Genomic DNA, 26,217 nt, shown 5'->3' on the forward strand with positions numbered 1-26,217 from the left:
TTTCGCTCTCGATAGCCTACTTGCGGTGGAGGACATGTCGAGCGCAACACTCTGTCCGTCGGATAGGACGTAAAGCCGTGGTCCCCTTGGCGCCTTTCGTTAAGAGCAGGCTAATGCCGACCCCGGGTTTCTCTCCACCCTTCCTTCCATACCTTTCCCTCATGGCGCAAATGACCTCAGCTGTCGGTCGCCTCCTCCAAATACCATACCATACCAGCCTTCTTGCGGAGACGGGGAGGGAGTTTTGGGGATAAGACGACAATGATGAAGGAGTGCTGCATCTCAATCGGTTACATTACCTGTTTCACATTACCTGGTAACAAGTTTTACCTGTTTACAACCTCTAGTTATTTAACCGAAATTGAACTTGTAAACATTCTTGACTATCTTAGTCAGGAATTATCCCTCATCTCCTTTGCTCTCTGATCCCAGCTTTCCCTTGTATCCGAATGAGATGCAGCACTCCTTCATCACTGTCGTCTTATCCCTAAAATTCCCTTCCCGTCTCCGCAAGAATAATATCCCCTTGCGTCTACCGTACACCCAACCCTAACTGGCCTTGCTTCAATGCTACTCCATTAATTTCTACTTGTATCGTCTTATTCTATAGTAGTGTCCATTAGTTTTTCACTTATAATCAATAATTTTACTCTATATATAAAATATTATAAACCCAAATAGCATGGAAAAACTATTTTGATGGTCAAAAATTTTGAGTTATTGAAATCCTTAATTTTTTTAATACCAGCATTTTTAGTGAAATAACAGGCATGGGGTGATATGAACCTGAACAATTTCGCGTAATTGAAATTAAAAGCACTCGATTTTCTCCCTGACTTTAAATTAGCCCTAGATAATTAGCCTTTTCCTGCTTGTCACCTCTGATCAAAATATGTGCCATCCTTGCGGAGTGATTTAACCGGATTCCATCTTCCATTTTGTGACTCTATTGATAGGTATTCAATGTATTTTACCTCGATTTATTTATATTTATGACCAAAACGGAATGGTTGCATCAATTATGGCACTCTTAAGAAAAATATTTTGAGTATCCGAATATCAACTTCGTAAATTCCTCCATTTCCCACTTTGAGTGCAAGTGCATTCGCTAGAGGAAAGCTAAAGTTTTGAAAAAAATCTTTATTGAATCAATATATTGCCGTAATGCAGCGCGAAAATTATGTGATATCCCGTGCAATGGAGAATTAATGTCCAACAAATTTCAATTCTTAAGATGGCTGGTTCACAGGTCCCTTAGTATTATTCATTCGATCGTCAGACGCTATACGTGGAGTAGCACTGAAAGTCTGATTTGAGTTTCTATAGTTTACGGAAATTATCCAAGGCTTTCCAAGCCTCTTCATTTAAGATGATGACAGTAGATCCATATATATTAATGCGGCCGATAGGGCCTATTTACTTAGATTGCAAGTATTTACACCTTTCCAAATGTATTTATTGCCAATTTTGGACACTGATTGTTGCATAATTTACCTAAAGGAACGCTATAGGCGGTCAAGAAAAGCTAAATGGTGGTGTCGCGTTTTCGGGTGGCAGATATTCATGTAGTTGTCTTTTGAGGCCTTCGACTTTGATTAAGGGAATTGTCAAATTTTTTAAATTGAGAAATGGATCTAGAATTTATGTTCGTCTCCGAATACGTTCGTCTTATAATTATTATAATTAAGAACAAATCAGGATTGATTCTCATTTTCCTTTGACTTTCACTTGAAACTAACTTTATCCTCTAGACACTGATTCAAGCATGCGAGTTATGCTTCGGACTAGATAATCGATATGGTCCCAGGTAATTGATTAATGAAATATATTTTTATCGCATTGATGATTGATTTTTCAACACATTTACTTGAAAAAAATTCCATAATATCCCTATTAATGGTGTTATAAACAATTGGTGAGACATCTTTTAGCTTTTTCTCAATTAAGGCATGTCCTTTATGTTAAAGAATCTTTATTTAACCAAGAAAAGCGGACACGATGTGCACTTAGAGAAGCAGATAATTTTTAAAGTTTTGAGCCATTCCATGAATCATCATAAGATTGTCAGGATAAATGAATAAAGGTGCTATATTTTTATTATTTTTACTTCATACCTGCGAGGAGGATTAGAAGCATATCATCCCGATTAATTTTACTTGAAATCATGCTGTGTGCAGGTGTGCCGACGTTTGCGGCAGTGAGTAGAGAATCTGTGCGGTTCCTTGCTGTCAATTTATTCAAATTGCGTTTGTAGGCCAAAGGAGGATACAGTTATCACATCAATTAAGTACAATAATTTTTAAACTCGGTGTATCTGGTGAAACTTTCAATAGTGAAACTGCCAATTATTTTAGCCGCGCAGTTTTTGACTTGACCGGCTCCGATGTTGACATTAGACATTATCTTAAAACATGGTTTATAAAAATTCTTTAATCCTTTAAGATTTCCCATCGTTTTTTGAGATAAATATGTTTTTTTGTATATTTCTGTTCATTTTTCTTTAAATTATGGCTTATAATTTCAAAATTTGGACCTGTAAGTAGCATTAAGGAAATTTTAAATTAAAAAAATAACAACTAAACGCAGTTATGAGGATTTGAATTCAGTCTTATCATTTTAAAATACACATCAGATATTTTTTCTTTTATCCTTTCTGGTTATCTATTACACAAGTTTGTTTAGCTTCTGATTTTTGTGAACAGTATAGGTAAAGGTTTCTGAAAATTACATTTTTTCTGTGTTAATGGTTATTTTAGCAAAGTAAGATTTATTATCCTTTTACTATCCTTATCCACAATCTTTATGCTTCGCCTTTCCTTTAGGTCTTAATTTTTTTCCGTTATCTAACATCCACATTTTCATAGTCTCTACATTTCAGGGAGTGGTGTAATCTACCACTTACCACTATCTCAACGAAGAGCAACCTCCGTTATGCATTTGGAAATATAACGGAGGTTGCGTTATGAACGGGAATAGGTCCTCTAATCCCCTTGCGTGATCAATAGAAGACGGCACTTAATTGTATAATAGAGGTCGGGAAGTGGGTGATCATTGGTGTCTCCGTTGTGTGTTGTTGCAGAGCGGCTAGTGACGCGAAACTCAACCCGCACCCTCCCCCCCTCCTCTTCGGACGACGAGTCCAACCGCCCAGCCACCGACTTGAGCAAATCGTCGGAGAAGCGAGGAGGCCTCAAGAAGGGTGCTGGGGGCGCGGAGGCGGCGGCCTCCTCGGGGGTGGCGACTACCGCCGACAGACTGCCCCCCGCCCCCGGCCACTCCTCATCAGGTACACAAATAACATACGCTCGCTGAATGCTAATGCTTCCTCTTATTATAATCACCATAGTATACTTAAATACAGCTATTAATAAGCACACTCTACGCTTCTTCTATTTTTCTATCACTTTTCCCTCTCCCCTGTCTTGCCTCAAAATAATCCTCCATGCTATTGTATATTTCATGGGCATCGTCCACTAAATTTTGCTTGCATTTCGTCAGGGCTAAATTGGAAGCTGTTTTGAATGCTAAAATCTAGCACAAAGTACCGATAATTTCAAACTGCTGAAAGATATTTGTACATTATTTCACATTAACAATAACACAAAAGGTTTTTATATTTACTCGCTCTTTTTAGGCATGCCAGCTTGCTAATTTCGACTCAAAGGCGTGTGCAGTTAGTTTTATCTCACGAGCAGCCATATAGTATCCATCACTCCTCACTTCTTCCATTCCCCTGTCTCTGTCTCTATCTCTCTGTTTTCTCATTCTCCTCTAGCCTCTCACTTATCACCTATGGTATTTCCCGTATTTTGTCACATTCTGACCTATATTTATCCAAGTTTAACTGAAATAATGTAAATAATTCATTTAATCATCATTACGAAGGCTTCCGCGGTGATTAAATTTATGATTGGTTTCCGGATTAATTCCGTGTTGACTAATTTTTTGGTGGACGACAGTTACGAGCTGAAGACGGGAGCTGGAACGCGCCCCAAACTACCGCCCACAAACAATGAGTGGGCGCGAATAAACTCGGAAACCAATCATCAATTAAATCATCATTTCTGAGATTTATTTAACACAATGTAATTAGCCAAAGTCGAAACGCGTTGTGCTACTTTAAAAATTCATGCAAATAGTGCTATCTGTTTTTTTTACCTTCCAATCTTATAAGTAGGCATCCTTATCCTGCTCCGCTAGCCTTGTTTAATTCACCATAATTCTAATTGCCGAGAGCATCCCATCAACAACAAGGAAGCTGGAAATGTAATGGGTGGCAATTACATTCTTTCTTCTCTCTCCTTCAACTTTACGTAATTTAGGCGACGTTCTGGGAAACGACTCAAGCGCCAGACTAATTGAGCGGAGGTACCCTCAACCAGTGACATGGTTGCATCATGTGTCCCTCGATTCCTTATTTATATCCCTCGTGAATTGGATGCGCACGCGGGATGTGTCGGGATACTCACGACCTTTTGGCACTAGACTTTTCTAGGACACAACTCTACCTGGATATACTCACCTCGTGTCGACCCTCACTCTGTCCCCTTCTATTCATATCAGATGAGCAGAGTAGGGATGCTTATGAGATTTTTCATTCTCACAGTTCCGTGGTTCTAGTGTCCTAATGTCCTTTCATTCTTGTGTCTCCTCTTTCGTTTGTCTAATGGGAATTGGGTTTGTGTTGTAGCTAGAGCGTTAGCTTCCCACCCCGAGGGCACGGGTTCAAATCCCAGTGGTATAGATAATTTTCAGAGACTGCCCGATCCCTGTTTGAAAGTTGTGTGAAGGACATTTCAAGCACAACTTTCCGTCCGTCGGATAGGGCGTTAAGCCGTGGTCCCCTTGGCGCCTTTTGTTTGGAGCAGGCTGATGCTGACACCGGGTTTCTCTCCATCCTCCCTTCCAGAACCTTCTCTCATGGCGAAAATTACCTCAGCTCTTGGTCGCCACCTCCAAATACCATACCATTTCCTATCACACCATTTCATTCTATCTTCCTTTAGCACTTATTCCACTCACAAACTTACGTTCACTTCATCACTTTTTTTCTCAATAGCACCTTCACAGCACTTGTCAGCACTTGAACGGCATCGATCCCACCGCATGTGTTTATGTCACTGCGTATGCCTTACTGCTTGGTTGTCTACTCTCAAGCAAGAGAGCTTCCTGCCTCCCAGCGGTTCCTAATACTAGAGCATAATATGCGGATGTAGGTACTTAATGTCCCTGGGAGTAAGACTCAAGGTTGCATGTGATTCTAAATTAATTATGTAAGAAAGGGTTTCAATGCACCTATGTATATAACATTGCATCTACAAATTAAGAATTTGCATGTTAAATCATATTGAAGATTCTCTATTTTCTACGATATGCTTCACTCTTACGCGGAGATATGCTGCTTTGTAAAGATGAGCTTATTTACCTAATTATATGAACATGACTTTGCCACGGTCAACTAAGTAGTTGTGAGAAAAAATTTTAGGTTTGTATTCTGTATTCTCTTTTTATTTCCGCAGATTTGATAGCAGGAAAGAGTCAGAGATCTCGAGTGCCTTTCTTCCTGGTATATATTTCTCGAATTTGTCGGAACGAAATGCTACCTGTTTGCTCAGACTATGCTTCGCACCAATTTGAACTGTTTGTTTTGTTGTCAACATTTGCGTTGCATCTTCATTGAATAAAAAATAAATTCTACGGGCACGGTTTGAAAATCGTAGGTATTTGAAGTCGTATGATAGACCATTCTGCAAAAGTTGACGAGATACGAGGGATAATGACGTAGTAGACCTTATTTTTAAGTTTACCCTCGTCTTTTGCAACCATTTTAGTTGATTTGTTCATTTTACTTCTATGTAATCATGATATGTTGTCTATGAGACTGTGAAAAACCATGCAGTGATAGAATCCTTCGTTCACCCTTTTATTTGCTCTTCAACATTAGCAATAGTTACGGAAAACAATTATAATATTTTTTATTTTATAGCCAACTTACAAGTTTACACTACATTTTTTCTAGTTATCATCACTTTCCCGAGTAGCGTAGCGCTATAAAAGTCTAATAATTGGTATTTACTCAACATATTACTATTTATTGGCTTTTTAGAGTTTCGCCATTCATTAATGAAAGTAGGAGTCGAATCACTTTCCATTGAGCCAGGGCAGCCGAACTGTTATTAATTTTGTTTAATTATTAGCACTAATTACATAAAGGTGAATCATCAGGCAAAATATCTGTACTCAGGCGAATAAAAATAATTTTTAAAGTGAATTTTAGTTAGCAATGAGAACAATTGTGGCATCCCTTGGTAAGTAGAGAAAGGATTCTGGTAACGCTGTTATTTTCCTCGCACGTTCCCATTTTCTTCTTAATCTTTCCACTAAGGTGCAACTACTCTTTTCGCTATCTTGTTGATTTCATTGTTTGCTTTTTGTGGTTTATCTGCACCAAATCATCCCTACGAGTATATCCGTGCTATTTGTCTTCTGCAAACAATCACTCGTTGCTTTTTCCTTACTCAAGCACTCCATCCCCCACGAATGAAATAGCCCTCTGTTACTCCTCAGTCCTCTAGCGGTTGGTGGACACATGAGAAGGACACCACGCCCTCATCCTATTCAGAAAAGCCTCCCATTGACGGACGCTCTAACGTATTGCGTAAAAATTGTCCCTGGAAAGAGATGAATGAGAGCAATCGCCATTATCCTCGTGACGACTTGGAAACCCCTTCTTCTGCCCAGTCTCGTTTTCTCTCCACTTCATTTCTCTCTGTTCCTTGTACACTCTTGCATTTTTCTCTCTCATATTGTTCCCTTCTTCCTTTCTTCCCAGGAAAAGTATAGCGATCCGTAGACCCACGCAGGCCAGAGCATTTTCAAATCGTCTGAAAGTTATCTCCATCGTCTTCCACCTCTATCCAAAAAGTCTATTATCTTTAGATTAATATAACTTTTACATCACATGCATACAAGTCATAGAGCACTGGAGAAACCGTTGACCAACTGTCAACACATAAGTAGAATGAGCATACGTGACATTAGATAGGGAGAGATATGATTTGCAAATGTCGCCATGGAAAGGTTAGACATATACCTTGATATTGTTACCCAATCAGCTAGAGGAAATACCTCTTTTAACACCACTTTGTTAGGGAGATAAAATTAATCCAAAATCACGAGTAAGGTTTCACACTTTCTTCCAATGATGAACGAAGAATACTATATTGGACTTGCACCAGCCATCAAACTAACTGTATCCTATAACGAGGTGACCTAGAACTATGATCGAACTATTAGTCTTCATGAGTGAAACCGTTCACTAATAATTACTGAACGTAAATAAAACCTTAGCACATCTTTAAAATAAAAATGAATCCAAGGTGAAACAGATTTTACTCTGCATGTTCGTGGCATTTTCCATAGGAATCCTGTAAATACTATTTCTATTTATTCGTTAATATATTTACAGTATTCATATTTTCATTAGTGGCCCGAGTAAATATGGAAGGGTATAACATTTGAAAATCGAGTTTTAAATAAATTGACCAAAAGATTTCTGCAAGGAGATTTTCTTTAGAAAAAGCTAGAATGAAATGGCTGTAAAAGAGATGATCCATACGATTCTATTAGCATATTTTTGAGTTACAGAAGCTCACTCACATAAGAAACTGCTTGCTTATCGGTAAAAATATAATTATTTTGCAATGTTTGCAATTGTTCACTTATCTATCAAAAAGGCCAGCTATAATTAGACCTTCCATGAATAAGTTCTCGTTAATTTATATAATGTAGCTCCAAGTAAAAGTCATTGAAAGTTTATAACCATGTGCTCATGAATATTAATAAGATAATAAAACAATCCTGACAAGTTTTAAGCATATGTGTAAAGACGAAATGCATAGAGGGCATAGATTGATTGCCTAATTGATTGGTAGGTCTCTGTGAGATCAGGGTCAGTGTTCAACCCAGTATCCCAGGCCTAACTGCATTCGAGATATGAATCCCATTTTTCTTCGCGCGATCGATCTATACCTTATCGATGCTCTTTCATGCCTCCACGCAGCTGTTCTCCAAATGCATTACACTTTTAGGTAGGCTTACTGCAACATGCGTCCTTCCCTCGAACGCGGTATTCCGCAATCTCGCCCAAGAAAAATTGGCTAAAGAGTTGCAACAGAGCCTTTAGGTAAGATATGCGTGGTAGTTCAGATAAAAACTAGTAAAATCTCACTCATCTAACTGCCTGAGTATATTTTCCAGCTCTCACGTACACTGGATAAATTAATTCATAGCAATTGATGGAGCGGTGTATGGCATAGCATGTGATTTATATTGTGATAGCAGGTACGTAGGTGTAGTAGTACGTACGCAAGTACAATTAAAGAGATTTGTTTGAAGAAAAACTATCCCAATTAAGGTCGAATCGCATATTTTTAATCGCATTTTTTCGCGATGTTCCACCACCTAAAAATTATTTTTTCAATACGCCAGCCTAAAGGTATTAAAAAACAACTCCAGAAAACGTTTTTTTATTTTTGGCCCTCTCGAATATATTTTATAAAAACATGCGTTAGAAATTTTCAAATCAACACCATATCTTCTTGTCTCGCTCAAAGTACTTGAAAACAATTGAAAATCTGCTCCAACAAATAAGGTTTCAAATGCCGCAAACCGCATAAAAAATATGTCTTCTTGACCGAGATATTAAAAAAGAGTGAAAATCGTATTTTCGATGTAGCCGGCCCCGGTGGGCCTCTAGCGGGCTGGAAATGTGGAGAGGTTTGTCCAATTTGATCCCAAATCGCATACCCCAAGTACGGGAAAAATCCCGGAGGGAGGACTTTTCACCCTCTTTATCCGGCTATGCCCTTTCTGTGAATAATAAAAAGAAGATTATTTTTCGTCCACTAAATTTTTATGTAGGTAAAATGCGGGTTTGAGCATTCCTGTTGTAGTATAATTACATTTATTCATGAATAGGCATGTTGATTTCAATATTAAAGTATTTTATAACTAATTAATTGGCATTAGTATGATGCTTTTCTTTTATATTGGAAAATTCCTCTTGCGTTGACTGCAAGGCTTTCAACTTTGGTGTTATTAAGTTATTTTGTAGGTAAATACAATTTTAGCTCTTGCCGAACTACGGAAAAAAATATTTCGTTGGCATATGAATGCATCACCCTGTTGCTGAATAAAAAAGCGAGTTTATCATGGACATTATTACTTTTAACAATTTCTTTTCTATCCGGATCATCGCTGGAGGATTGTCGATACTTTCTAAGTAGGTACCTAGTCCGTGTCCTGTCAGAAAGTTCTGCTTCGAAATTCTCCCTTCCCGAGGCATCCAGTGTCGTTTATCTTTATTGATAAATTCTCCGCAGTTCCTAACCAGTCTCTCACACCTCCACTATTTCACTCCTTTACTTCACTTCAGTTATAAGATATTCCGCGACTTTGCTTAAACCATTCCCCCCTGTTTTCTCGCAATGTTTTTAAAGACCCAATTCCCCGTCTCGCTTGCAATTGACAGCCTACTGCTGTATGTATTCTCCAGCTCTCTTCAGACATCAGTCCGTCGTGTAACCTTAACCAGTCTCAGATCCGTCGCTTCTATTTCGATTCGAAGGGCTGAGACTAATGGAATAGAGCTGTTCGATGTCGGCCTCTCGTTGAAGCCTGCGGGTTTTCAAATGAGAGTTCAAAGTGTCACCCATCACCCCTCCTCGCTTCGACCTCATCAGCCCTTACCCATTCTTCCATCTTCCAGATGTAGGGGTATTTCCAATGGCAAGTACTTCTATCCTCTTTAGTCTCTATGCTAATCTTTAGCTCAAAGTTTTCAAAATTTTGTTCAAAGAGTGGAATACATCCGTCTACGATTGAGTTATTTTCTTCAAATTTTGCTCCCGACAAAAACCTCTTTATTTTAGACGACTAAAAATCAGATATTCATCTTTTTTATCTAACTCATTCGGAATTTGATCCATTATAGGCATTTTTGTGTTCAAAATAAAAATAATTTATTTGCATCTGTGTTATCCAGTAGTTGGCTATTAAATGTCTCGTAGATGAGAACTGTTCTCCGATATGAAATTTTATATTCTTTATGAATTTAATATTTTATCAAAGATAACAATGCATAGATAATTTTTCCCTAATATTTGATAAAGGATGAACACATTTACTCCAGGTTTCACTAGAGAGTGCTAATGCTGTGTAAAACACCAAGGATGAATTTTTAAATGAATCACTAATGAGTTAGAGGATGTTGAGTTTGTATTAATTTGTTTTACAAACCAGTCAGACTAAAGGGTTCATATCTAAGTTTTTAGCATATTCAATAACTTATAAAAATGGTCCTTTATTGACTTACAATTATTAATCCAGACGTAACACAATCAACTTGATGAAACTCATGAGATGAAGTCAATTAATTCCTGCATGCAATGAATTCTGTCATTAGTCAATGTTATCCGAATAACGAATTTGATTTAGGAAATGATAGAGAAAGTTGTCAGTTAAACGACTCATATATAAACTATTTTGAATGATTTTCAGCTTTTAAGTGGGTCAGCATGCATCGGCATTTGTATGTAAGTATCTAATTTTGCCCAATACCCTCACTTTTTGATACATCTATTTTTTTTAAACGGAGGAATAATGAAAAAATTATGACTGGTGAAATATTACCAATTCAATTTTTTCAAGATCTTTAAATAGATTTTACACGGATCATTCCCGATTTCTCCTCTCCTCCTCGATGCTCATAAACTTTTGCCTTCTTCTCTCCCCTCAAACACAAGACCCACTGTACACTCTTTTCCCTTGGACAATGAAGAATGTCACCACGAGGAGGACCCCCGGGGTCTAGATAAAGGCGATCGAGAATTGACTGTCACACAAACTCGTTGAGTTCCTATTCTCTCAATCCTGGTTCTCCAGTCCACCTAGAAAAACTTCACCCATCCCCGTCACTTGAATTTCCCTCTCATTCTATCAGCATTTCCTTCCAACTACTTTTCCCACGCCCCACTTCCTTTTTGGCCTTTTCGTTGGCTATTCCCAGAAAACAAACAAATACTGTACGGAATTATAAAAGAAAGACGACGAGATGGGGTTTCTATGCTAACGTGGAATTCATAAAACATAAGAAAAAGAGAAAATTTTCGATGAAGTACTCAGTAAAGCTCTGTGACTGAATATTTTATGCAATAAAGAGTTGGTAACTTTTTGTGGACTGTGGATTTTTTGGATAATTTAAATGCTTACTTGGCTAAATCAATTATATTTAAATTTTATTCAGTCGATCATGTTCACTAACTTTACATTCATAACTGCAATTTGCACTTTCGACTCCTGAAATACAGTTTTGATACCCTGATTCAGATACTTTTTTTGCATATTCATATCACTTAACACGACTTTCACTTTGCACTCGAGGTCGTCTGCCTTATCATCCCTTTATTAGTGTTTACCTTAGTCTGTCTGGATCCTTTGCCCAATTCTACATATGTATTTAAACTTTTCTCGGGATTTCGCGTGGGGGAGATTTTGTAAGAGCGCCGACGTTTCGGGTTCCGAGTCGTTACCCATTCTCTTACAAATTCTTACCCGCGCGGAATCGCGAGAAACGTTTAAATATTCTGTTCGCCGGGAAAGTGTAAAGTCTACATACATATATTCTGTATCACTGGCATAGCCGGAAATTACGTCTTTTAGGGATTTAAAACCAGGGAGATAAGGAGGAAAATTTTTGAAAAACAGGCAACTTAGTCGAGGGTTTTGAACTAATTTCAACTTTTCATGATAGAAAAATCTTCATTTTTACACGAAATCCTTTGCAAATTCATGATTTTTCAATATTTTGTTCTTTTTTTATTTATTTTCAGATGAAGAAAAGTAATTGTGCTTTTATGTTTCGGTTTGGGGGGTGGGTCGTCCAGACCCCCGATCCCCTCCCTACACCGCTTCTCTGTAAATATACTGCGAACTACTCCCGCTTTCACGTCTCTCCCTCAGTCCATTTACTCTAATTCACGCGCCATCTATCTTCCTCTCTCCCAACGTATACAAACTCTAACCTGCATTCTCCCCACCCACTACACCAAGCGAAGAGGATGTCTTTCCTCTCTCTCCGACAGGAGCGCCCTTCTCCCTAGAGACTAGACGACGACTATGGGACTCCGACAATCGACTTCTGCTCTAGCTCCTAGAACCCCTTTACTCCCCCCACTCTTTCCTTTACTTCGATCCTCTCATCCTATAAAAAAACATCATCCCTTAGCTCTCTGTCTCTCGCTGAACGCTGTCCTATTTCTTCAGCTTCACCCGTTCTTTCTCTACGCCCGCTGACACGTTCCACTTGTTCTCTGAGAGCAATATCCATGTGTTTCGCGTCCCAAGCCCTATATCGGCTCATCTTCGATCCTTTCCAACCCCGAGGTACTGAGAGCTTTGACCCTTGTATTCCTCGAGCTAAGGGAGAGTAAGAAGAGAAAAGAGAATCTATCTTAGGTTATTATTTATTTAACCTTACTAGGTTACACGTAGAGGTACACTAGTAGAGATGGATAAATTCTGTTATTTTGGAAGGAAGATTACTAGCGACGGGAGAAGCAAAAAAGAAATCAACAGCAGAATATCCCTGGCGAAGAGAGCATTCCATAAAAAGAGAGACCAGCTTACAGCGGGAATCTTAAATATAGAAGTAAGGAAACAAATTATAAGAACATGCATTTGGAGTATGTTACTAAACGGAAACGAAGCAGCGAGAGACAGCGGAGAAAACAAGAATTGAGGACTTCTAAATGTAGTGCTATAGAAGAATGATGGGATCAAATGGATCTACAAAGTTAGTAATGAGAAAATCCTAAGAAGAGTACGAGAGAAGAGAAGCCTCATGAAAACCTTCAGAAGAAGACGGAAGAACCTTATAGGCTACATCCTGTGACATGATGGTCTAATGAAGACAGTCGAGGGACAAGTGGATGGCTTGAACGGAAAAGGAAGACCCCAAACAAAATGCATGAAACAGGTGAAGAAGAAATACGTAGGAGTGAAAAGGTTATCTGATAGGAGAATTTAGTGGAGAGCTGCGTCTAACAATTTTAGGATTATTGCCTAGTCTAAAATCTACATAATACCCCGTATGTCAGGGGGTGTTAGGACACCGTTTACAGCTTTAAAAAAATGAAGTGCTCTAACGACGATGGGACTAGCGTTTATTAAAGTCCTTAATGGTTCGGGGGAAAAACGAATTCCCATATCTATCCGTTCGGCAAAACATCTCTCTTAATTTATCGCTTCTATTGGACCTGGAAATATAGCGTGGCTCTAATATTATGTTCTCTGTGTCGCTCTTAAAGATATCCATTCTAATTGTTCAAGCAATCTAAGCCTAACCCGCAGCCTCCGAGTCTCTAGTGATGATGGTTGGGTTACTTTGGATATTCTCTTTTATTATACTTTTATAGATATACCCTTTTCCATTTGCCCATCAAATGATGTACAAGTGGTACGGAGGCTTTCGCGGTTATTAAGTGGATAAATATTTTCCAGGTTAAGGTAGCGTCCTAAGGATTAGCTCCGGAAGCCGGAAGCTGGCATACGGCTGAAACTGACGTACGCTCATATGAGTCAACGCGGCCTTAGCCAGTAAAACGTTTATTCAATCTTCTGGTTTCTCTACTGGCGCTGTAAAGTATTATCTTTTCTTTGGGGGAGTGCACGTGGTATTTACCTCGTATTTGCCTCCAGTGATAATTTTTCTCCTACCAAAGCTGCCGCTGTTAAATATGTACCAAGATTATTAATTATCCCACCATAATTTATATTTTAATAAATCCCTCTGTAATCAATCTTTTGGAGCTTTTCCATATTATGTAGCCTACATAATTATCAGTGACAATATCTTTTTTTGATTCAACATTGCCGATTAAGAAGAAAACGCTTCTAAGAGAAATGGAAATAGTGTTTTATAGCTATTTAGATGTAATTGATTATTATTGGGTGTGCTCTAAACTGGTATGTTGATTTTATGGGAGACGTTTAATCCATTCTGAAACATTTCAATCGGACTAATGTGATTTTGTTTTTTTTTACTGAAGTTTGATTGAAGTACTGATTCGATGATTTGCGAATGATTAAAATTCACGGTTGCTGGGAGTATGATATTGTTACAGGAAATATGCTATAACATTAACCGTAGGTATCACATAAGTAAAAATGTATCCACCTTGGCTTTTATTGTATTGCACAAATGCATAAGGATTAAGTTCCTAAAATGAGCGAATGGGCAGTAACTCTTTTTTTTAATTTAAATTCATATATATTGGCCGTTTAATATTTGACATAGCTGACACCTGAATTTGAGAATGCTTGAAACCTCTTGTATGGCTAGGCAGATCAGAATAGCGATAAGGAGAACGGGAACGGGAGAATACTTAATTCTGGTTTTTATACAAAGCATAAATATATAAGCACCTACTTTTTATTACAAGTAAGTCATGCAATCTGTTACACAAAAATCGGCTATAAAATTATCAATGTAAAGTGGTATTGAATATTATTATTCCGTTTTAACGTATGACCATACGTTATGGTCATACGTTAAAACGGAATAATAATATTCAATACCACTTTACATTGATAATTTTATAGCCGATTTTTGTGTAACAGATTGCATGACTTACTTGTAATAAAAAGTAGGTGCTAATAACGTATGACCTTGCAATGCTCATTGTTAATATGTAGTAAGCACGATGCAGAAAACCTTGAGGCCCATATTATACTTCATCGGCCCAAATGTTATAAAAGTGGAATTAGACGGAGATTATGTACAGTATGCATGTAAATTTCCATGTAATGTTTAATTAATGGCGAAAATCAATGAAATTATCGTTGCTTTTTGTATTACTAACAAATCATATTTCATTTGGACATCCATTCCATCAGAGTATGACATTACTTTAAAGATAAAAACCCTGAATTCAAAATAGATTCAGAGATTGATTCATTTTGTTTACAAATAAAATATATTAAGCATCATCGAATGAATTAGAGAAAGGAGGGATGGAATCAATTACTTGCAATTAATTTGAGTGCCAGTCCAATTACCCGAAATCAACACGCAAATATATTTCTCGCTAGACACACGTCATTTAAACGTAATCCACGAGGAAAGAGGAGAAGAGAAGGCTTCGTGCAAAGGACCTGGAACCGTGGGGTGTTTACTCTAAAGGGGCTGAGTTGAAGTCATATATTTCATGTGTAGCCCTTTACATTTGTCTTCGTTGAATTATTAAATTAATGGAACTTAATAGAAATATTAAATAATTGATATCAACGGCATATATGATGGGATACTTTGTATGGAGAGGTGCAAACCATATTTTAAAGCTGTCCTTTTAGTAAAAAATATATGCAAATTTTCAAAGGTTGCCCTTGATTAAGCTTTACTCCAGAATGTTTCATCATGTATTCAAGTAGTTTTCAATAAAAAATGCGATTACAAAAGACGGCGGAGGATCGTAACTCTATTTTTTATTGTAATTAAAATTGCTTTTCTTACTCTTTCGTAGCACTCGTGAATCAGACAGTACTATATATCGGCATTATATTTTTAAACACGACTATATGATTATCAATATATGCAGAGTGCCCATAAACATCATTCCAAGCTCATTCCTTATTCTTAAGCTCAGGTTCTCATAACCTTTGGGGTTGGTACTGCTTTCTGTTGTAGGAAATTTTAAATATTGTCATAGTTTATTTAAGAAATGCACCGTTGTGCTCTATAAGTGATAAATTAATCTGAAAATTGGCGGTACATACGACAGTTCATGTAAAAAGCACTCATATTTTACATACAATGTGAAATAAATTGATTCTCCAAAGCTGTACTTTTTACAGGGCGAAAAAATGGGAAAAGAGTGAGGAAGAATAAGTGGCTTTGGGAAGTTAGAAAGGATGTCAATGGGGTGAAATACAACAATTAAAACTAAAAACAAAAGAATACACACAATCGTGGTAGCTCATTCACTCACCTAGTAGATATACCCAATCCTGTTTTCACTTTTTTCGCCTATTAAACTTAAGTTTTTTTTCTAAATTCGTTTGCATTGAAACTCATTGCAGTCTAAACTACGAAAATTAAATCACAAAGTTCAAGATCGAGATATTTTCATCCAAATGAAAATGATAATCACCCCATAATCTCCTAATTTTACCCTTATGATACCAATATCTTCCCTTCTTTGAATTGCTTCCAGCGCAAATACGTAGAAATGAAATGCGTTTGGTGTATATATGTATGAATAAATGCCAAAGAATGTCGGGATAGTACCTTGCGGTAAAACATTTCAACGAAAATTGCAGATGAAAGGAAAAGAATTAGATCGTGGTTGGAATTTATTTTATGAGGGTATAGCTCTCCGTGGCAACCTTAAGTGGAGCTCAAAGAGAGCTGAAGAAGAAAAAGAGCCTTTATTGGCCGCTTGAATCAGGCGTCCTTTCCGTTGGACATTGGAGAGGGAGAGGAAAGTATTTCAAATTCAATAAGAGTGCTGGTTTCTTATATCGCATGTGCATGACGCATGCGCGCAAAATCAATTTAATGTGATTCCTTTGTGCTGCTCACCGCTTGCTACGTAACTGGTTCATTCCACTCAATATAGGAGTAATAATTTATTTTTAATGGTGCGTCGACATCTGAGGTCATCTTGCACCTCACTATATTTTATGTTAATATTTTTTACATATCACCACATAAATTCGAGAAAATTCGATATTTTTTTCAATTTGGAAGTAAATAAGAGAATATTTTATGCATTTATGCGTAGCGTATTGTATACTTTGACTTTTTTTAAAATACCAGATACTTAAAAAAATTCATAACCCCGCTAAGGCGCATTCATCCTTTGATCATCAAGCAAGTGTCCTATCCTCAATCGTGTTATGACTGACCACCTCCTCTCATACCACTCAAATTGGACTACGTATTGGACCTACATGGACCCTTGGGTCAGCGATTTCGGCCACATTTGGTAAATTTTCTTCATTTGATTAGGATACGAAAACTTCAAATTCTTTTGGCAATGCATGTGATGGTTTACATTTTGCAAGGTTGTGAAACTAATTTGACGATAGCATCTTCGCATTAGGCGTCATGTCTTTGTAAATGAAGAAGATGAAAATGCATGTAATGATTACTTCAAAATATTCACCTTTGGGATCGACTTATCAAAGAGTCTATTGAAAATTAGGCTGGCCTAGAGCGTAGCCAATAGAGGTTCCGTATATTGAGCAATAAAACTTGGAAACCTGTGCTCAAATCCATCAAAATGGCTAGACAAAATCATCACCAACACTATGCAAGGAAAAATCTTACTCGATACTCAGAGCCCTTAGGACGATGGCCGAGTCGGACATCGAAATGTCGGCAGTAATGCAGTTCCTGGCCCGGTGGCGATTCTTAGAACTTTTCACAAACTCTATTCGCCGGGAAAGCACGAAATCTTTATTCAATTTAAAGTTCACACTAACAGAAGGAAGATTTAAAATGGATTGTGTAATGAAATTAAAACAATTTATAACTGTTGGTAACAAATTAAAATTTTCAAATAGATATTTTACGATGTAGTCTCCCGTATTTCTCATATTTTATATGCTATACATACAACTCCTTTCTAAAAGCTAAAATAATTGGTTGGGGTAATGTATCATATGAGAAAGAAATACATTTTTGAGTGAAGGCGTTACGCTGGCCTCTCGCTGTAGTTGCGTCCGGTTCTTCGGATTGTAAGCCATATCTCTATTTATTACAGAGGTAAAAATACAAGCAATGGCTCACTTGTTAGGCCTTACTCAAGATAGATATTTAATACACTATTTTAGAAGTGTTAACCAAATTAATAAATTTCATAGAAAATTCAACTTTTATATCGATTTCAACGATGTAGCTACTCCATCAGTTTTCCTATTTTTTCCGGCTACTATGCAGATAAACTATTTCCAGATTGAAAGCGGCATACTATACGCATTAGCAACCTTCCATATGTTGTATTAACTATCACTAAACCATGTGATTCTCAAGAGCAATTAAGCCGCCCGTAGGTGTGCCTATTTTTCCTAACAAAAAAGTATTTTATGATGCTTTTTTGTAATATAAATTGTGGAATATTTTTACGATTATTACCTCACTTATCGCGTCTCATTTCCCTGATTTAGCTATATAATACCAAGATCAGAAGAAGCAAATTGCTAGAAACTTACAGCTTTAGAGGAATATTGATAATTTGTTTAGCATAGTGAAATCCTTCTGGTCCCCATATTCAACTTCCTACACCCTTCGGCAAGAAATTTAGTGGTTTACATTCACGTTTCTTGTTTTTTCCCTTGCCGTCAACCGTCAAATGCAGAGCCAAGTCGGGATGATATGGAAATAACTGCGCTCCTTATTTTCGTTAGTCCTATCTTTTCCGTTTTTCACCCCGAAACAATAAAGTTAGATTGAGTGAAGTTACATGCTTAATTGTTTTATAATCTATCTGAGCATCGATTCCTTTCCCTGCGACAATATTTTCCTGGACCCGCAATCCTCTGCAACCCGTCTCGCTGCTACAATCAGCGGCTGCATTGAGTGTATCTAGCGGAGTGGAAGTCAATGTCCGGGTAGTTATCTCTCCGGATGGCAATTCAATGGCGCTCTCTTCCAGCCTGGTTCATCTCCCGGCCGAATAAACCACCCCTCATCCTCTTCCTCACCCTGGACAAACCTTTTTGAGATGGATTCGGTTGCAACCCTTCTGCTCACGATGGCCGAGTGACTGCAGTGACAAAAACAAGGCGGTCTTCCTCTCTCCGCTCCTCTGCTTCGACTGCCAATGTCTATGGGACTGCATAGAGGAGGCCCAATTCCATCCTATGAGTAATGCAGCGAGGGGTTTTGGGGGGTAAAACCCCACCAGAGCTCAGAAATGTTTTTAAGTTTAATCCCTTTTACTTAATTGGGTTAGTATTACTTATAGAACAGTGTTAGGATTAATCAAATATCCCCCAGAAGGCTGTAAAACTCGCCATTTTGAACGATTAATCTTAAAATTTGTCTGGAGGACGGTTCCTAACCTCCCGCCTATCTTCACGTGTATGCTATACCCTCAGAACCCTAAAGGTTAGTTACGCCTAAAACACCGCCTAGCCTTAATTCTTAGTTGTGCCCCTGCATACGAGGTTGATTTCTCTTGCCTCTTCGGTCGCATTTTAATCGGTTTTCAAAAACTTTCGTGGCGAGGTGATGAGTGCAATGCGATCCCTTTTTCTCTATATTTTAGTATAATATTAGCAGTTACGAGATATAGCATTGATGAGTTATGAATTTGATAAATAACATCATCATGTGTATAAATTTCGGTTCAAACCCCTAAGTATACCTTATTTCCCTGTGAAACCCGGATCAATTTGTCCGTCAACCCTTCGCCAGTGACGTGCAATTCTTGTTACACTACCAGTGACGTGCAGTCTGGGAGACCGCAATAAATCAAAAATTCATAAAATATTGTTACGCCATTTTTATTGCTTTGTTTAATTTTTCTTTGAATGCTTAACTTTTCTAAAACTTATATCAAAATTTTTACACTCCCAATACCAACCAATTTGCCATAAAAAATTGTGATATGAAGCAGGATCAAAAATCTGATGCCAAAAACACTTGAGTTATAATTATTATATTTATGTATCAATATTTCGCCAGATTCAAAAGAGGCCTTAAATGTTAAATTTGGAAGGTTAAGTAGTAAGTAGCCATGAAATGTATCCCGCTTATTCCTTTTCTTGATGCATTATTAGTAAGTGAAGTGCGGTCTCACAGACCGCTAATCGAATTCAATTGCAAATTTACAGAAATTAATAAAGGGAACGTAAAATTTAAAGAGTGGGGTGTCCTTGTTACGCAAAAATATGAAGCTAACGAGAATTATTGATATTTTGAAATCTTAATTTTGAAAATATTCATAATTTTAGAAACCCAGCGGTCTCTCAGACCGCACGTCACCGGTTAAGGGTTAAATGTGCGGTGGGAGAAAATACATTCTAAGGCCGACTTGAGGGCCCTCTATTGTAATTCGTGGCTAATGCATTCGACCTCGTTCTTACTTTTCTATCCCTCGACTTAGGAGACTGCATTGAGGAGGCAAGGTCGGATGTAGTGTGTGGGTTGCCCGGGACCTCATTTTGGTGGGAGGCCCACTATTCTGCAAGTTGCAACTTAATAACAGGAAATGATATTCACACATTTTTCAGGACATTTTCAGAGCTACATCAACAACGCGAACGGATAAAGTGTATTGTACATAAGCAGTGTTAACTAATATCATTTTTTGTTTTTTCCCCGCGAAAAATTGCAGTGAAGTTTTCTCGGGTTTCGCACCGCGTCAGGTCCTTCATTTCTGCTTCCAACGTTTCGATGGACAACTATTGAGACCAGATTGAAACAACATCGTAGACACCTAAGATTAGGAGAAATGGAAAAATTGGCAGCGGCTGAGCACAGGATCCCCGATAATCATATGATTCACTGGGAAGAAGCTTCGCTTCTTCCCATATTCTTCCCATTTAGATTCGAAAAAACAGCTATAATATCAACAGAGACTGTGGCTATAATTTAAGCCATATATGGGACCACCTCTTAAAAATACGAGGGGACTGGCAGCATATCAAGAGACGCTGAACCACCCTCACCCACAGAATTCTGTATATATACCCCGAGGCTTTGAGGATTTGGTATTGGATTCTTGAATCCCTGATGACGATGGGCGAGTTGTCCATCGAAACGTTGGATGCAGAAATGGAGGACCTGACCCGGTATGAAACCCGAGAAAACTTCACTCCAGTGTTAACTATTTATTAACGTCAATTTTGGCGACTACATGTTAACCAAAAAATAACTCAGCATCACTTTTTATCTCCTCATACTTCATGATTTTTTTGTTTTTCCGGTTTTGTGAGATTTTCCTCTAATTTGGAGTAAGGAATATCCCTGGCGAGTGGCCCTGGGTTGGTGGGTGGCTCAGGGCCCGAGCCCCTTGTATATGGGTCACTATTATGAATTATGGCGAAAGTATTATTTCCAGAGTTTTCATGCCAACTCCACCGCCTGCTTTCAACCTCCTTTATTTTTGCATAGCCCACCAATCATTCTGAAAATGCTGTCTTTATCGGCTTACTAGCTCAACTTTCTCGTTTGAGTGAATTTTTATTTCCGTCCAAGAGCCTAAGGAGAGACAATAGGGTAATTTACTTCATCAAAGAAAACGAAAGGCATTAATTGCGATTCGATACCCACCATTAGTGTATTCATAATAAACAAATTATTTGGTTTAAGAAATCCCAGTTTAGACGAATGTTAATGGCCAAATTTAACCTCATTGAAAAAGGCCAGATTGGCGCCCATGCGATGCCATTCCACATGACGTCACAGGGGCAATAGATAGATAGTAGATAGGAGTTTTACATCGTCTGAGATTAACAATGCATGCATGTGGCACAGAGCTGAGGGAAACATCTCTTAATAATCACCTATAAAAATTTTCTATGTTCGGAAAGTTTCCTTCGTTTGATAAGGTATTCATAATCCTTATTTAAGCCAAGCGCTACCTTCGCGCGTTTTCGCGCGCTTGAAATTTTTCACTTTTCATTTCATCGTGATAAAGAACTATCGTCATTTAAAAATCTAAAAGCGTGAAATGCGTACTCCAGGAGTAGTAATTTTTCGATTTAGGCATTAAAAATATAATTGGAAACCACCTTATTGATCTTAAAATGCATAAAAAGTTAATTAGGTAGTATAAAATTAACTCTTTTCTTACTTGTTCATCCCCTGAATAACTGAGCAATATGCGTTAATTGCTCTTCACCCATTTAACTTTATTGCTGTTCAATATCACGTTTTTAGTATCCAGTTAAAAAAATCTCTCCTATAGGGCTAACCTTTGCAGCTCATTTTTTTCTGAGCATCAGAATTAATCTACCTTTAAGCCTTACTTCATCTTTATCTACTACTACATACTACCCTGCAAGCCGCCTAAAAAGGCGTGGGGAAGGTGGTGTTAGGATACCAGCAGTTCATATATGAAAAGCAAATGCTCGAACAAAATTACGGCTAGTATTAATTGAAGTCCCCTATTGTTTGGGGAAAACGAATTCCCACATCAAACCGTTTGGAAATACATCTCTCTTAATTTTTCGGTCCTGACAAACCTGGAAATATAGTGGTCCCTTGACAAGCAGCGTTCAGAGTTCCGATGAAATACTGCAAAACTTCAGGAGGTCGCAGAGGTGACAATTTTAAGCATGTTAAGCCTAACACCACCTGCCCCACGCCTTTTAAGGGGCTTCCAGGGTAGTATGTAGATGTAGGTGAAGATGAAGTAAGTCTTAAACATAGATTTAATGTTGATGCTCAGAAAATTTGAGCTTTCTAGGTTAGTTCCTTAAGGAGAGATTTTTTTATAACTTGACACCATGATGATTTTCTCCGTATCGCTCTTAAAAATGCCTATTCTCAATTTCCCAAGCTATCTAAGTCTAGTGCACAGCCTCAGAGTCTCTAGCGGCTCCTAGCCTAATTCGCTTACCATCTTGGTAACGCTATCCGTACGCCCGTAGTAGTTTTTGGCGAATCGCGCAGCTTTCCTTTGTATTTTATTAAGTCCATGGATTAAGTCATAATTGTACACCAAACCCTGTGATTTAACAGCTATATAAACTCCGCAACATGTTCTATTGTGTCGATCACATCTGTATATTTTATATCCTGGAGGAAAAAACTTCGCTAGCTCTTATATCTTCTGTAAGCCAGCTCTATGTTCCCTTGACCACGGCAACAACTTTACATCTAGTATAGGTGTTGATGTAAATGTTCACAAGCCTCGTACATTTCTGTCGGTAATACTAACCGTCATATTTGAAATTTTATCAAGAATCAGCTTATATGACCGCAATTAACCCGGTACTAGGTCAAGGGGTGGCTTGACTATTAGCTATAAATATTCTCACGCGGTGTGGTTTACATCGTAAAAACTAACTGCATTACTAGAATGATAAAAAAGACTAGAATGAAAAATATGACTTCCTAGAATGAAAAGTATGATGAATATGAGAAGGATAAGTTTTGGATATCAATGAAATTTGAAGGTTAGGTACCTGAAATAATTTTGTGCTTGATGATTTCTTTTTGTTCCTTTGGCCTTGGTATGCTTTATAATTCTTGAAAGTTTTAACGGTGAAAGCCGTGTATATGAGAAGCATTGTTATGTCATTTTTCATCTGTTTTTTTTCAATAGATTTAGAATGAGTAACAGAGAGCGTGTACTATGATGACTATTCACTCATTTAACCCTCATAGCCTGGTACTTGGCTCATGGATTGAAAATGAAAAACGTGAATAAACTCAATTGAATGAGATATGTATAGCACTTCGGCTATGAATGAATATACACTCAACTTTCCATGAGCTAAGTTCAATGCACTTCCATACAGTTTTATTAATGCCCTTGTACTTAGCAGCGAATAACATTAGAGCCGATGAAAATCAGCAATTAAATTGATTTTGATATTTAAATAATAATAGGAATAAATAGGAGAGAGGTAAACTGAGTGAAGTGTGGTAGATATGTGAGTCAATACTGAGGTGCCCCCATTTTCATGGGGTGTTAGCGGGGATAAGAATTCAGACGGACGGGAGTGAGTTGCTTCCCTAGTAGCTGATGCAAGTGTGTACAAGTGAAGGCGGAAGTTCGTTTTTTTAAATACAACTTAATGAATGCAAAAGGAAAGAGAGGAAGTAGCGTGGAGGCCAATTATATTCCCCTCTGCCTTTTTTATGTAATATGGACGTATGGCACTTGATAGTACTTAATTTAATAAAAGTCCACCAAATTACAATGTATTTGTCATTTTTGTAAATTTTTTAATTTTTAAAGTAGTCAGGATGTTTTTGCGGTAGGAACATGGATCTAGAAAACTTTATAAAATAACAAACTTACTCATCAAGTTTTCCGTCTATAATTTGCTATAGCTATGCATTTTGTTATTATAATTTTTGGTCTATTTATGCGGTACGTTTTTAATAACTCTTGCGGTAAGTTGCAGTAACATATTTGCACTGAATTGCGATGCATAGTGGGACCTCCATGATGGAAATTGAACAAAACGAGTGACTGTTTGCTTAAAACACCCTGTTTGTGAAACTAAAATGGTTTCAATTTCTAATTGAGTGACAATACTTAAGAGACAATTCAGGCCATACCCTGGATTATTTAAAATCGTGCGGTAAAATTATTCTTTTCTGATTATGACTTTTATATTGCTCGAGAAATTTTGGGATAAATAATTATCTATTTTGAAATGATAGTCATCAATTTTTTGAGATGAAATTTATCATACAAGCCATGACGGAACAATTATCCACGTCATGATTTCAATGAATATTTTCAAACCCGCAAACATGAAAGTGAGCGAGAGGAAATATAAAACGAGAAAAGGTATACCATACAGTGCAACAAAAGACGAACGTTATATATAGAGAGAGCGGTAGTTGCACGGTGATTCCACGCATCCGCATCAGGCAAGCGTCCATTGGTGGAAAGCAGGCGCCGGAAGTGACAGACTGCGCGATGGAGAGAGGCGCTATCCCTTTCTCCCTCGAGCGTCACTTCCGGTTTGCGAAAGTGTTTGACTCGTGGCGTGCCCTGGTGGCAGCGTCAGGAGTTGCAGCGTGTCGAAGTGACGGTCGAAAGTCGTAATGGAAATCCATTGTATCCGGCGGCGGGCGCTCGAGTCGTAGATTCATTTTGTCAGCGAGTTCAGTCATTATTTCTTCCCCCGTGGGAGTAGAGACGTCACCTCCATTCCCTCTAGCTCAAACTCACCGAATTTCCCAAAAACCTTGAATGCAGCATTGCGGAGGGAGTTTGATGCCAGCCGTAGTTAGGAGGAAAGATTTTGTTGTTTTTGGCATAGGTGAAATAAAAATGAATAAACTAAACATCGTGTAAGAAATGATGATTGTTGCACCCATTATTCAGTTGAGGCATGGATAAAAAAACGTATGTAAATACTTATTGTTTCAATTAAAGTTCCGGTATATTTAATTTGATCATTTAGGCCGAAAATCGTTTATCCCCGGTGAATATTTGATACGCACATGAGAACTTGTTGGAGTTTTACAAAAATATCTTCTTTTTTCAGTGATGACATTAAATCGGGTTTTCAATCGGGTGCTAGGGTGCATGGGCATCGAAGGTTGTGGTAAAAGTATTTAAAAATTCAGGATTTTCAAGTTTTATGTTCGTATTTATCTTTTAACGGGCATCATCATTGAAATTACTGTCTTTGAAGCAACAGAAGCAATCACGGCACGTTGTTTCACTTAGAGCAGCATCTTCGTAAACTTTTTCAAGCTCTAGATGCTACTCATTCACCGTTTTCTTCGAGTAAAAGAAGGAAAATAAATACTTCCCGCAAATGGTGATTACTTGGCACAAACTCAGACATATTCACGCAACGATTAGAATATGACGACATAGCAAACTCACCATTGTCGTATGGCGGTTTGTTTGCCAATAGGGTAGTTTCCTTCATCAAAGAAAACGAAAGACATTGATTGGATTCGTTACCCAACATTAGTGTATTCATAATATACAAATTATTTGGTTTTAGAAATACCGGTTTAGACGAATGGCAACGGTCAATTTTAACCTCAGACCAGATTGGCGCCCATGCGATGCCACTCCACGTGACGTCACAGGGACCTAGTTTCTATACGAGTAGATAGGAGTTTTACATCGTCTGAAATTACCGATTCATGCATGAGGCACAGAGCTCAGGGAAACATGTCTTAATAAGCACCTATTAAAACTGGCTAAGGCCGGAAAGTTTTCTTCGTTTGATAAGGTATTAAAAATCCTTATTTAAGCCAAGCGCTACCTGCTGCATGGTTCTCTGCTACCTGCTAGCATCCTGCGTCGTATCAGCGCTCAGAGCCTCGCCCCAAGGTCACCTTCCTTGTGGCAGCGGGAACCAGAACGACGTCACACGGGAGTTTTTCCGGTATTCATACTTATCCGTCGCGTTTTCGCGCGCTTGAAAATTTTCACTTTCATTTAATCGCGAAAAATAGATATCGTCATTTAAAAATCTAAAAGCGTGAAATACGTACTC

The 26,217-nt window shown here is 38.0% G+C and overlaps 1 protein-coding gene across 3 annotated transcripts in view; it reads left to right on the top strand.

The window, feature by feature from the left end:
• Positions 1 to 26,217, top strand: part of LOC124165661 (lachesin-like) — a 472,126-nt gene that overhangs the window by 432,618 nt on the left and 13,291 nt on the right. For 2 of the 3 annotated variants that reach the window (XM_046543140.1, XM_046543142.1), the window contains one exon: positions 3,080 to 3,286. The exons of the other annotated variant lie outside the window; for it this stretch is intronic. In XM_046543140.1, coding sequence (XP_046399096.1) covers positions 3,080 to 3,286 — 207 coding nt within the window. The remainder of the gene's footprint in view (positions 1 to 3,079; positions 3,287 to 26,217) is intronic. 3 annotated transcript variants of the gene reach the window in all.

This window comes from Ischnura elegans, chromosome 9, assembly GCF_921293095.1.
Source record: "Ischnura elegans chromosome 9, ioIscEleg1.1, whole genome shotgun sequence".
Taxonomy (NCBI): domain Eukaryota; kingdom Metazoa; phylum Arthropoda; class Insecta; order Odonata; family Coenagrionidae; genus Ischnura; species Ischnura elegans.